This window comes from Trichomycterus rosablanca, chromosome 20 (assembly GCF_030014385.1).
Source record: "Trichomycterus rosablanca isolate fTriRos1 chromosome 20, fTriRos1.hap1, whole genome shotgun sequence".
NCBI lineage: Eukaryota > Metazoa > Chordata > Actinopteri > Siluriformes > Trichomycteridae > Trichomycterus > Trichomycterus rosablanca.
This window is the reverse complement of record NC_086007.1, coordinates 6,291,427-6,306,089: the sequence shown is the minus strand read 5'-3', so window position 1 is coordinate 6,306,089 and position 14,663 is coordinate 6,291,427. Positions and strand designations below refer to the sequence as shown.

Here is a 14,663-nt window from a genome sequence, read left to right as displayed (position 1 = left end):
GATGATGGACAGAATATTTATGGGCTTTTAAAGGGAGGACTGGTGGACTGAAGGTGAGATGTTTGTGATTGGCATTGTGAGAATAAGCAGGGCTGTCCTTAGCAAAAAGGAAAGGGAGTAAAAAGGAACAAGTGACAAGGAACATACCTTCCATTGCTCATCAAGCCTCCATCAACACGCTGGAACGTCACTGAGGTTAGAGACAGACAGGTTTGGAAAAGAGAAAAGGGGAAATAAATCATGATTATAAGTCGAACTATAGTATCGAGAGTATCTGTACTTATGTAAACTTGATACTACTTTTGGGTTTAAAAACTCTGTTCAGCAGAAGTAATAAAACAAATGTTTTAAAATGTAGCCAACAGTATTATCGTCCCTCAGCATGATAAATCCCGTATGTGACTGGTAATGTCTGTTTAAAGAGCAAACCAACTACAAACAGACAAACCACAACAACATCTGGACTTCTGGAACTCCCACTAGTGCTTGTGAGTTTACTGTACTGATATAAGTTAACTGAGCCTTTTATAAACTCATCACTCAAATTATTAAACACTGGAACACTGGTTTAAATCTGTATATTCTGTCCTTTTCAAAGACGTTTAGGGAAGAGTTTCTGGCTGTTTGTTACTTGCATAGTAAATCTGGTCTGATCATGTTTGTCTATGTCTATAAAAATTTAAGTTGGATAGCACCCAACATGGAGCTTTATGCAAACCAGTAGTGATAAAATAAAACCCCTGGCTGCACATAACTGTGTGAAATAATACAACTTAAAATGTACAATATTCACTTTTGTAGCTTTTAATGTGAAATGTAAATAAAACTTCACTGAATCTTCTCTGTGCTTCACTCAGAACTGAATATTGCTATCAGAGTTCAATATTTCCAGAAGTGAGAGCATATTTAGTGCTCCACAGCTACAGAGACAAAAGCAGTATGAATTTTCTGTGCTTGCAGCAACATGACTAAAAAAAGGTCACGCAGACAAAGTAGAAGAAAACTATGCATTATTTACAACATTTATATACAAAAAAACATGTAAAATCAAAATTAAATGATAATCCAAAAAAAATAAAATGAGTACCATACAGCCACTTTTGGGCCCTTGAGCAGGGTCCTTAACTCTCTCTGCTTCAGGCAACATACAGTGGCTGCCCCTGAGCTCTGACTGCAGCTTACAAAGAAGCTGGGATATGTGAAACATTTATTTCATTGTACTGTACACCTGTATATATGACAAATAACGACCCTAAACTGTCCTTGTAATTTGCATTTTCAATGGCAGGTATATGTAGGATCATCAGGTGGTGCTTTACAGAAAATAGTTACTTTTCTTCAAACAAACTATCAGCTTTTTAAACAAGACAGTTTTAAATGAGCCCATGCTATGTCTCATTTTCAGATAAAGAGCAGCCAGAGTTGAAGAGCTGTACCAATGAAAATAAATGTAACAAAATTAGGGAGGAATGTGAGAGGATAATTCAGCACCTACACCAACAGGATACAACAGAAGTAAAGAAACAGAGAATTATCTAAAAAGGAAACCGATAAAGCCCACAGCAGAATGAATGAACTCAGAACTGAATTATGATTGTAAGAAAATGACACACACAAACAGGATGGCATACAAATAGGCCAAAGAGGTGATGGGCAGAATTATGGGTTAGTAAGGATTTCTGGTTGGAACACTAGCCAGAGCCTTCACCAAACAACACAACAATAATATAATTGGCAATGCCTGCAGCAGACAAAATTGGCCATCAAGTCTGCCTGGGTGGAAAAAGACCGGACCAAAAAGTAGGTGGGGTCTTTAACGCTGTGCAAGGACACTGTATGGTCAAAAAGTATGTGGACATCTCACTAATTGTCCAAAATGGAAAATGGGAATAGACAGATGAGATTAGGTGACTGATTCAGTCACAACTGTAAAATAAAGATGTGATCAGGGGGTTTTAGGGGACGTGTGAGCTCGGAGTAAAGTAGAGATGGAATAAAAAGGAGATGGACAATGTAAAGGATTGAGACACGGGACAAATGAACAGTACCTGCAGGGGTGAAGGTGAACGACTGAACTGCAAAACAAGAAGACAGAGAAGAGTGTGTGTTAAAAGCCTGCAGTTATCGGTGTTGTTGGGGAGGGGGTGTCTGTATTGCATTAGAGTGTGTGCATATGTGTTTTTTTTTTTGTTTTTTTATGAGACAGCCCTGCAGCCTGCCCAGCGAAGTGCCAAACACATGCACCTCTACAAACTGAAAACACTCGGCCAGCAAACACAGACAGAACCAAGAGGAAGGTAAAACTAAAACAACAAAAAAACCAAACATTTTATTGAGTGTGTGTGTGTGTGAGAGAGAGAGAGAGAGAGAGAGAGAGAGAGAGAGAGAGAGACAAACATCCCTACCAGCATAGTTACTGAGACCTTTCCTCTTCTTCCTCCTCCAGTACAGCCAGATGCTAAAACCCATGAGGATGACCCAGCAGGCACCGCCAATGCCCGCGATAAAGGCCGGCTGCTTCACCACATCTGTGATTTGCTCTGTGATGCTGTTGTTCTTGTCCCCAGTCACAATCACTTCTCTGAAGTCCCTTCCTATAGACACACAAACACACACATTGATGTATGGGCTATCTACTGGTGGCTGAGAAGAAAGATGGATTGTAAGGATGACATTTAGAAAATAAGGGCAATCCACTGGCCGAATCATCAGTTATGGGTCAAACCAGTCAGAATGGGTGAAGTCTGACATGAATTACATTCTGTACTGCAAAGTAATATGACATGCACTTTACTCAGACATGAACTAATGGTGGCTTTAACTTTCTCTAACTTCGACCTTCTCTTCACAAAAAAAATACCTCAACAATATCAAATATAAACAATACGTGCACTTAAATATAATCAGACAAACTGATAAATCAATGTTTAGTTTAGTAATAGAGCAACAAGACTTATGGTTAAGTCAAAACTTTACCAATATACTTGTAAAGAACATGTACACTCTGTGAGTCTTGTTATTTCAGATTTTTTTCTGTGACTGGATCATTGGAACACATCTAATAAACTCTAATGTGTTTTTCCAGATATTTATTCACACAAAAAACAGAGTAAACCTTTAGAATTACAAGAAGCATCCTTTACAACTGTATATAAACTTTTGACTTCATCTGTAGCTTACAAGTAATAGAAATCTGAAACAATATCTTTTCATTTATGTGCCTCAGCAGTGCACAACTAAAGAAGCAAATATTTAACAAACATGTCTTGATGGATTAAATCCATTGTATGTGAGAGGAAAATAATAGCAGCTATAAGTCATACGAGTCCTAAAGATTAAGCTAAAGGCCTGCCCATGTTTCTAAACCAATCACACTTGATGCTAGACTCGATATTAGCCTTAAAATTTGGAGTGTTCATGTATTACCGATGACGATGGGCTGAGGCTCGCTCTTTACCCCAACCCCTGCACTTGTGCTGGCTGCCACCTCCACTCTGTACAGCATTCCCACCTGCAGACCTCCAACCACCACAGAGCGAATAGCTGCATCTACAGTCTTATTGATGTGGAAGCGCGTCTCATTCCCCAAACACCAGATCTAAATAAGTGAGAAAGAGAAGTAAAGGCAGTGTATACCATAACACATTGTAAAAAAAATCCAGTATTTGGTGACTGCAGTTTTGCATCCCAGATTCTGTGTAAACTACAACGTGGGACTGTGTCATTTAAACAGATTTTGTTTGCATTATACAAGTAATATGTAGAAGGGGGCAAATACTTTTTCATAGCATAAAGCACAGCATAACAACAAAGACCCCAAACTGTTAAGCTGCTATGGTGTTATATCAAGCAAATATTCCTAACTACAATAACGTTCCAAATTTGATGAAAAACTGCAATCAGATTTAGAATAAGCATGTATACACAAAAATATTAGTTATAACATTAAATATCTTGTCTTTGTATTGTTTACAGGACAAAAAAATGTGTTTGCTAACGATTGCTGATTAATTTTTTTTAATGTTTTTTTTTGGAATTGTGAATTCTTAGTATAAATTCTTATGATTTCTTAGTTTAAAAAAGATAAACCTAAATTTGCACTTTCGTGTCTACCTTGTACTCCTGAATGATGCCATTCTGGTGGTCGGCAGGAGGTGGGTCCCATGAGATGCTGATAGATGTGCTGTTCTGGTTCCCCACTATGAGGACAGTCACCTGCTGAGGCGGGGCACTGGGAGCTAAGAGAGAATCAGTGAAAGAAGAGAGATCAATGAGGATTACAGCCTGAACAGGTGCTACTGCAAAAGCACGAATATATAAAGATTCCAGAGGCCACATATATATCATTCACTTTTTCTTTTTCTTTCCTGCCACGTGGTTAGGGTTTAATGGGTGCTGCAGGTGCTGTGAGGGCTGAAGTTCATTAGATTGGGATTTTCTTAAGCCTGACACTGATACTGCAGCACATTTCAATATGGTTTAATATCCATTCCCCTTTCCACAGGCTAGGATTTACTGAGAAGCAGCAGCATCGATTTTGTATGGAGTGACAGGAGCTGAGCCATCACCAACAGTTTGGTTTTCGGAGCGAATCAGAAGAGAAGCCATGCATGGCTCTGGAATAAACCAAAGGACGTGAGGTCCATTTTAACCCAGGCATTTTTACAGGGAGAAAAGGAATGTAGGGTGAGCAAACATATAGAGTGTGACCCACTGACAGAAGGCTGTGGCTAATGGATTAAATCACCCAAATGAACTAAAAAGCTATCTTTGGGGGACTTTGGCTCTAATGGGTGAAGGAATGAATGTAGTAATAGCATGGTGACATAAAAAATCCTTGAAAAAAAAGCCCCCTGCTACCAGTCCCGCTGTGGAAGACTGAGAAGTCACAACACAACAGTATTATGACAGCTCAATTATAGCTCCAGTTTCTCTCTCAAACTCACAATTTTCACCTCACAACCCCTACATACACAGTAATGATAACTGCTATAAAACCAGATTTAGTGGCAAATTATTTATAGTGACCATACTGCTATGTCCATGTTTGATCAGACATAAACACAATCAAGAACACACCGATTTTGCCTAATTTCTTTAAGCATAGTTTTACTAATCAGAACTACAGGTAACAATCAAATCTTATTATGTGCTCAAAGTCATTGGAAGTTAATGCTGAATCATTCATGAATCATTTAGCAGCTCATCATTATGCATATCCAAGCCAAATAACACAAAGTTCTCATTTAGAGGGCATCGGTGCGAGTGAAGTTAATAGCACAATTAGAATAGATGATGTATGACTAGCAGAAATGTGACTATCTGACTTTCAGAGCAAAAGACAAGAAAAGCTGTTTGCATGGTTTACATGTCTACATGTCTTTACAGTCAAAGCATGTGCTTAAAAATTCTCTGACATTATAAAAAGGGAATGAAAGCAGCAATACAAAGATATGCTGCAAGAAAAACAGCCAAATCCTCATGACAACTAAATACAAAATTCCACCAAGCCCACCAGCCTATTAATCAACAAATCACTGTACTAAGTCCTACACAACCCTTTAACAACAAAAAGGTTAGAGAGAGAGACTATCTGAGCTAGCAGAACCAGGACTTGGCTCCGGCTGCTTTATCAGGAGCTGTAATGGCTGTGCCACATGGTTAGAGAAAGAGGAGGAAGCTGAGTGTGACCGGGCAGTGTGAGATAGACAGAAGCACTGCTGTACATGCCAGATAGAGCTCCATGGAGGCTCAGGATAACAAATGAGTCTGGCAGTCGTTTACGACTTGAACCAGCTACATTTCAGCTTCAGATCTGTCTGTGTGCATGTGAATGTCTACATGTCTGTTCTGCTTTTACATTAGTATATGTACAGACAGAACACGTTAGACTTTTTTTATGTACAACACAAAAACAGAACAGAAAAAGTTTGCTTCCTGCTGTATCTTGTGCAGTGCCTCTCAGCACTCAACTCACTCAGTACAGACTGTGTTGAGTGTAGTTCTGTGCCTGTACATCAATCATATCAAAAGCCCCTTTACATAAGAATTACAGGTATCTGCCAAATGTTAGATATCTAAAGTTTCATAATAATGGGTATTATAATTTTTAGTTTCGTACAAAAGTCACTGGTTGAGCTCTGACACACAACACACTAAAAATCACAAGAGAAAAAAAGAACAATATATATAAAACAAGTTGTTAATTCAGCATGAAAGGATAATATGAAGGTGTGAAATAATACAGTAAGGATGTTATTGCAGCAGGACATGATTATAGGTGTTACTGTGAAAGCCCAGAAGAAAGATCAGTACTTTGTAATAGTGCCAGACCAAAAGGCACCAGATCCAGGGTCTCCACCCAGACTGTCTATTAAGTGTCTCTGAACAATGTGATAGCCAACCAATATTAAATGAAACCAAACACTCAGTCTAATGCAATAACAGCCCAACATTTTTACAAAGAAAATCTATGCAGCATGTATTAAGCATTTGTGTTGTGTGTATTTCTACACTCAACAAATAAGGGTCAGAATGGCATAGAAAATGGGGAAGAATATGCAAAAACTCCTTACATACAGTGAGCATGGGCTGGAATTAAATTAAATTAATTAAATTACTTACAAAAGTAAGTATAAACAGTTTTTAAAAAGATATGCTGGACCTGATACACTTAAAAAATTACAATGCACACTACCATGTTATTACCATGTTAGTGTTATTGCAAATAACATCTGGTCGTTGGGGTCCAATGGGGGAATTTCCATTACGTGAAAGGGGTGACAAGATGTACAAGTACCAAGTACCAATATTATTACTTTGTAGTAATTTGCTAATAAATACATACTTTTTTTGTTCAGATTTGTAATTACAAAGACATTGAATGTACATTTAAACTAAATATATGAACCATATGAATCATAAACAACAGAAATAATAGAAAATACTAGTCTGCCCTCACTGTCTAAATAAAGATTTAATATCCTTACGTTCTTCGGTGGTCCTCGCCGTTTTCGATTCACTGTCCATGCCCTGGAACTCGTTGAAGTACGGCCGAACTTTGATCTCATACATTATGCCTTTCTTCAGTGAGGTGAGCACAATAGTTCTTTCTGAGGGGATTTTCACATCCTGGCTCTGCCATGGGCCTGGTAGGGACAGTCCTGACATCTGCCTGTACAAAACTCTGTAGCCTTGTATAAACTGAGACTGACGGTCCACCTGTGAGAACACAAAAACATGCATTAAGAGAAATGCAAAACCCCCCAACCTTTAGAAAACCCTAATGTTTCCTCTACCAGAATCCCATGGGAGGGAGAAGAGTGGGCTTAATTCTGGGGTACCATAAGCATTCATCTGGTTATTATGGTCTGGATGATTGATGACACCGCATTCACATGTCATAGCAGCATTCACTATTTATTTTAAAGGCCTCTATGCTGGTAAAGCCAGAATCCACAGTGATCCAAGTATCTGGGTTGCAGGGCTTCAATAAAAAAGCTTTTAGCAACCCCTCACAGGAATACATACACATAACGAGTATGAATTGTAAAAGCTACATTACATCAGCAATCATTAGCACCAACATGGACTAGGATGACCTGTTAGAAGACAAGGCAAGACCTCATCATGCTTGGAGATAAAAGCAAACACACAAAACACCCCAGAACATAACTATTTCAACAACCTTAAAAATGTAGTGCACCTCTAGTCATTCAACAGCCACTGACTGCTCCCAATAGAAAAGGGCATTATGGGGCATAACTAGGTACAACTCACTCTAATGGTTGTGGAAAGCCTTGCTCTCAGGCACAGGTAATAAAAATCTGTCTTCTTTCTTCTACGCACTTAAATTTTTTTTCTTCTTTTCAATGAGATTTTTTCTTTTGGATGTTCTCATATTTGTGGTCGGGTCAGCATACCGGACTTGGCACAGTTTTTATGCTGGATGCTTTTCCTGACACAACCCTCCTATTTCGATACAATATATATTGGTACTGGTACTGGCACTGAGAGTGCACCAACAAGCGCACCTCCCAATTGCTAGGCTGTTTTGTCCACCCTATAGCCAATTTTTTACCTGCCACAATTCACCAATTAATCACACACAACCTTTTAGTCATTTATCTTAATTTAAAATAAATCACATTGTAGACTGATGATGAACCCAGATGGCTGCACATTTTTCCATGTTGGCTGTGTCTGATTGACAGCACAATCATGAGCATATTCACTTCTTCTGACGGTTTGAGTCAGCATTCACAATTAATCAAAACGTCTCTTTCCAAGATGATGAGCTTCTACTGTACATCAATTATGTATCATGTAAGACAATCAAGAATTGTTTTAATATACAGCAACATGAAAAAGAAAATTCTTCATCTAACATTGAAACATCCTAGTGCTTACAACACAAACAAACATAGATTATTATTTTTTTATTGATTTCTGAGTAAGGATGTAAGAAATAATTTAGTTGTGTAATTAGGAAGGAGTACATAATGTACTTGTTTTAACTGTCATAATCATGCTAGCTAAGCTAAATTAATTACACACTGATAAAGATAAACGTCTCACAATCATGACAGCCCTAATTATTAAACTACTGTTCTGTCCAGTTGTTGGATTACTTACAGTCCAGGTAGCCTGAATGGTGGTGGGACTGAGGACCACAGGGTTGTGCAGACGAACAATGACCTCTCCAAGCTCCTTCTGTACATGCCTGTGATCCACACCTTTAGCAGGAGGACTAATATCTGCACAGAGCATGAGAGAGTAACATTCAGACAAGAAAACATGATTTTTTTTACTACCTTCACCTTCTAGGACCATATAAAGTAAGTGCATACCATGACATTCAATAAATAGGAAAGAGATGCTATCTTAATCCACTCACAAAGGTTAACAGGAAGCTACCTGTGACTCACATTAGGTGAGGTTGTAAGGAAGAGACCATCTCCAGTCCTAATGAACAGACAGGGAAGCTTCATGGTATTTTAATTGAATTAGTTCCCAGTTAGAGGACAGTTCAGGGCCAGTTTGGGGCCAACCATTTTTCTAAGTTATGATCATTAAGGTAGCAGGGATGGCTCAAACTCAATTACCAACTCCAAAAGTGAAACATGCTGGTTCTGAACTGAGCTCTAATAGGTTTATCTGACGGTTAGACTACAGGGAAAGCAATTGAGGTTAGACCAATCCCCCACAGAGGAACTTCTGACCTCAATGATAACAGAAAGTGGTTTACAGGGAACAATAATCTTCCTGCCATGCTCACTTCTGTACACTTTCCCCTTCTTCTTATTGCTGCTAGTTTTCAGTATTTTAATTTAGTCATAGTTTACACTAAGAATAAAATGATAAATTATTTTAGACAATTAGATTTGACAAAAAACATAGAATGTTAGTTAATGATAATTACATTAGTTGATATATAAAAGTATAAAGTATTTGCTGATCATGTGGAGTATTTAATTTTGGGGTTTTGAAGCACTATTTACTGTTTCTTAATGTCTTTATATTTTTAATTGCTGACTGATAAAAATAAAACAGCTTAACTGACTAATTCTGCACTGAATCATTGTTAGAGACATTTTACAACATTATTATCAGTAATACAATTTATTCTACATACTAGATAACAAAAAAAGCAATGAAAAGAATGTTACCAAACGGCGTGGTGTTGTTACCTTGTGTTCGGACAGGTTCGGACATTGGACTTGGGTCACTCAGGCCCTGCATGTTGGCGGCACGCACCATGAACAGGTAAATGGTGTTGGGTCGGAGACCTTTAATGGTGAACTGGGTGCTTTTAACGTGATCGGCCACTGTTTGCCAGCTGTTACTCACAGATTGGCTGTCGGATAAGGAAAATATATTGGTAGATTTGTAAATCATTAAGAAGCACTGTTTCAACTATATGATTATATTTAAACTTTAGTATGGTCATGGTATTTAGATGTTGTTACTAAAATAACAATAAGAGAAAGATTTACATTACAGACATTATTCATGGATGGTAAAAATTTTATAGATTCAATCATCCACTATTTAGTGACATTTTAAATTCCTTTAAGTCGTTTATACCTGAATGCTTCAATAACGTATGAAGTGATGGGAGAAGCTCCAGCCAGACCAGGCTGCCAGGAGAGAGACACGCTGTTCTTGGTGACATCAGTGACCTGAGGTTTGGAGGGTGGACCAGAAAGTTCACCATCATTCTTATCCTTCATCATCACCGTCCCATCCGACTCTGTAAAAGCAAAGGAGAGCAGGATTAGTGCTATGAAGACAGCATGTGTTTTAAGGACCTAGATAAAAAAAAAAAAGTAATGTTACTGCAAGATGTAATTATGGCTGATTCTAAAGGGGACAAATAATTACAGAGATAAAGGGGGATGCATTAAAACTTCATTGTGAAATTTGTAGCTTTTATAAGCAGCCTCCATTGAAGAATGTTTGTCATAATAATTTAATCAATGTCCAATTAAGCAATTTTAAGTAATTCAAAACCATAAAGAAACCCGAAACATATCTGTTTGTTCATATTTCTTGAACTATCTTGTTTAAAAGAGATTAATAGAAATTAAATAAAATAGACTTAAAGGTCTATTTCAGACAGACAGAAACATTTTACTTTGCACAAGATATTACCTCTGTTTATTTCAAAGATTTATATGGGTTTAAAATCCCAGAGACAATCCAGAAATAATAAAATCATCCAACCTTCCTCTTCAACTAATTCTATCTGAATATGACCAACATGAGAAGTGTCAGTAAAAACTAAACTGATTAACTTGATGATAACTTTTAGTTGAAGTAATTCTGTGTAACAAAATGTGACTAATGTGATGCACCTTTTACTTCCAGAAAAGCACTCCATGATGTTTCTCCTGTAGAGCTGGCAGCAACACATGTGTAGATGCCAGAATCAGAAAGCTGGAAACAGAAATAAAAAACCTTTTCAGTTTAGATTTCAGTCAATGTGATGATAATATGATGCATTATATTAAAAAAGGCAGGTAAATAAGACAAGACCACTCTGATTTTTATATTGGCACACAAGACTGAACCGGATTTAGACGGCTGGCTGGGCAATATCCAGAAAGTGCTGATGCTAATAGGCTAAATGAATTCTATTTTCCACGCTCCTAAGCCAACATTTACCCTACTAGCAAATTCACCGAGCGTGCTTCCAACCACAACAAAAGGTGGGCTAATTCGTTTAGAGGGCCAGTGGCTGAACCCTCGTGGACTGCTGACAGCTGGCGCCTTTCCCCTGCTGCCTTTCTGTAATCTTCCCTGCATTGTTTGTTACCTTTCATCACTGTGCCTTGCCTCCATTTATTAGATAAAATGTCAGTAGCGGACAATTCTGTCAGCCATAATGGATATTCCATCGAGGACAAGCAAGGTGGGTGGGGGACTTTAAATTTAATATTGGTCTAAAAGTGTGTGTGTGTGTGTGGATGGATGGATGGATATATCTATGTATGTTGCTGGAGTCTGTCCAAGCCCCCAGAAATGGTGCTTGGGAGATCCATCGCATAACTAAATGACAGCATTAAACAATTTACCAGAATCAATATTTTCCATTCATCTCTTTAACGCAATATGATTTCCCTGGTTATGTCTGTCTTACCAATATCTGATTAAATAGAGCTAAACATATACATCATACTTACACTGCCATACTGTTAGACAGGGAGGACACACACATACACTATAAATAAAGATGCATGTATTTTATTATCAGACATTGTCTTGAACTACAAAAAGATTCAATGATTCCAAACCAGTTTTATATAACACAAGAATCAAAAGAGGGTAAAAAAGTAAAACAGCAGCACACTGACTGCAAAGACACATTGAACAAAACATCTTGTACAAGCTTTACTGTTTCCTTTTCACCTGTATGTTCTTGATATGAAGGCTGCCCAGCTCCTGCAGTGACATGCGTGGGTCTTTGCCCAGCAAACTAACACCATCCTTTAGCCAGCTGATAGTGGGCACAGGTTCTCCGGATGCCTGGCACTTTAGCAGAGCCGTGCCGTCCACAGCAAGTGTGTGATTGGCCGGGCCTTGCCGGATAATTGGTGGCGGCCTGTCGGTCAACACTAAAAGTGAAAGAATAAATATTAGAGGATTTAAAAGTAAGTAGACCTGGTGCACAAAAATAAAATCTCATGTAGATGAAGTCCCTTCTTACAAGCTTATTATTGTATTATGTTTATGAAGAACCCCACTGCTTTTGTTACAATTCTTTTTGCTCTTCTTTTGCTTCAAAACTCAGGAAGGTACAGTTAATGCAAATCACACATGTTTATAACCCACACAAGGAACAAATGAGTCAAATGAGCCTTAATCTGAAAAAATTTCTTAAGAAGGGCTTGTTTACACGTCAGCCATAATACTAATTTAATACTAATGCAATTGTACATTCAGTGTTACAGATAAATAAAACTACTGTACATTAAAACTTAACTAAACCTAAAATTACAGATTGTGCTTGATATGCTTATTTCTTTTATCTTAAATAATTTAACAGATTCTTAGTGTAAAAAAACCTAACTTTAAAAAGGTATTTTAAAGGCCTTTTGAATGGATGATATTTAGCATTACAATATAATGTTTCATTTAAATGTGCCTCTGTAATTTAGAATAAACAATCTTGATTAAATCGCACAGCAATTCTACCTTTTTCAAAGATGATTAATATTTGCTAACTGCTTTGATGAAAGGTTTAATATAAACTATAATTCCAGGGCCAGTGGCACGCTTTTATCTCTTGGAAGTGAATAATACATCGTCTCCTGGCCCACAGACTTCTGTAATGAGCTTCCATGGATTAATGAGAGCAGACCTGAGGGTACTAATTACAGAATCTACCTTTAACCTTTTCAACTGTTTCATCTAACATCTTTCTTCTTCTCTCTTGCCCTATTTCGTGCTGTATTTCTTTCTCTTTGGATTTGCTCAAACATTTTTTGGCATGAAAGATAGTATTTATATTGTCTAAATCTACACAGGAATTCTGCACAAGGCATTAGAATGACGTGTATAGAATAAATACATGATCTAATTAGTATTGATATGTATGCATCTCTCTTTAATCTCTTTATTTCTCTTTAAATAATGTTTATTTTAATTTAAAATGCTTTGACATTTACGAATGTATGCAATGTGAGGTACTTTACAGCCAGGACGTTGTAACACATCGTAAACAAGACAAGGAAAAAATAAAGTGAGGTGAAATCTAACATCCTTGCCCAAGTGAATTTAAATAAAATCATGTAATGCATAGATAAATGTAAAAATATCTGTACCATGTTCAGAATGGTACAGTCCTTAACAGTAAGACTGGAGATTTGAAGTACACTTGATTTCTCTAAGCCAGCACTGCCATTCACTTTGGACAGTATCTAATCTCTGTCTGTGAGAGTACTGCTGCTGGTATATGTGTGTGTGTGTGTGTGAATGAGTGAGTGTGTGAGTATGTGTATCTGAAAGACATGATAGAGTGATGTGAAAAATTTAGACTGAATCAGAGTGTCTGTGTGAGTGTATGTGTGTGCTGGAATGACATGACAGATTGATGAGGAGATGCTCGGACTTCTAGATTAAAGGGGCCTTGGTGCTGTCTGCATCAGGAATTTCTCATTACGTCTCTCCTTGAACCTGTCGGACTCCTGCTGCCCCTCACCTCACTAAATCACGCTGCTATAACAGCAGGTGGAACTGTGATCACCCCCAACCTCCTCTTTTTTCAACTAATCCCTTGCTCCCGTCTGCCTTGATCATCCTCCCTTACGTACTTCAGCTATCACATGCATTCCAACATGAGAGAGCACACTTTGAATGTTTTAAAAAGTTGCACTTATTTTTCTGGAAGTCTGTTTGAACTGGTAGTTTGTATGTTTAGGAGAGTGTGTGAGCTGTTTTCAAGGCTGGGTGTACACCCGGGTGAACTAATTTATGAACTACCTAAAAACAGCGGTCTGTGTTTATGCCTCAAGGAAGTCTGGGCACAGAATGCACTGTGTAAAAGTGTTATATTATATATGGTATGAGGTGTGTACTGAAAACAAATTGCAATAACAACTATTTTTGTACATAAGCAAGTAAAATCAGTTTAAAGACTTTGTCCAAATGACACCAGAACACATCCAGAATCTTGCAAACTGTAATAACACCTTTACAAGTTAAGATATTTATTCTTTTATTAATATAGTCATTTACACAAATCCATTTTGGCCAATTTGACAGTTACACCTTGGTATCCTTAGGTATAAAATTGCTTATTGTAGTCCATTCAATGCTATGCAGAATGTATGAGTCCCCCCCCCATACTATTCATCAGCTCAGTGCAATAGGACTGCCATAGCAACAAATGGGTTACAATCATTAACAGCTTACTTATAAAGTGAACCTGATAAACTGCAAACTAATGTGTGGATGTAGACGAATGATGAGAAAAATATGATTCTGTGCAATCTGCCGCTGTAGATGGTGCTCACAATTTTCCTAACACTTAATTTGTTAAAGCTAAACTCACTATGAGAATTGTACCCAGTAATGTCTACTTATCAAGTTCTGCTATTTATCAAGGTGCTGTGAAATTGGGGCGGCACGGTGGCTAAGTGGGTAGCACTGTCGCCTCACAG

General features: G+C 37.7%; 1 protein-coding gene across 6 annotated transcripts in view; it reads right to left on the bottom strand.

Moving 5' to 3' along the window:
- robo2 (roundabout, axon guidance receptor, homolog 2 (Drosophila)) overlaps positions 1–14,663 on the bottom strand; it is a 413,761-nt gene that overhangs the window by 32,004 nt on the left and 367,094 nt on the right. For 4 of the 6 annotated variants that reach the window (XM_063016372.1, XM_063016371.1, XM_063016377.1 and 1 more), the window contains 11 exons: positions 11,911–12,116; positions 10,857–10,938; positions 10,087–10,252; positions 9,690–9,856; positions 8,635–8,756; positions 6,990–7,221; positions 4,114–4,238; positions 3,427–3,598; positions 2,406–2,594; positions 2,049–2,075; positions 148–190 (listed from right to left, as the gene is read on the bottom strand). In XM_063016372.1, coding sequence (XP_062872442.1) covers positions 148–190; positions 2,049–2,075; positions 2,406–2,594; positions 3,427–3,598; positions 4,114–4,238; positions 6,990–7,221; positions 8,635–8,756; positions 9,690–9,856; positions 10,087–10,252; positions 10,857–10,938; positions 11,911–12,116 — 1,531 coding nt within the window. The remainder of the gene's footprint in view (positions 1–147; positions 191–2,048; positions 2,076–2,405; positions 2,595–3,426; positions 3,599–4,113; positions 4,239–6,989; positions 7,222–8,634; positions 8,757–9,689; positions 9,857–10,086; positions 10,253–10,856; positions 10,939–11,910; positions 12,117–14,663) is intronic. The other 2 variants (XM_063016373.1, XM_063016376.1) reach the window with 1 other exon arrangement.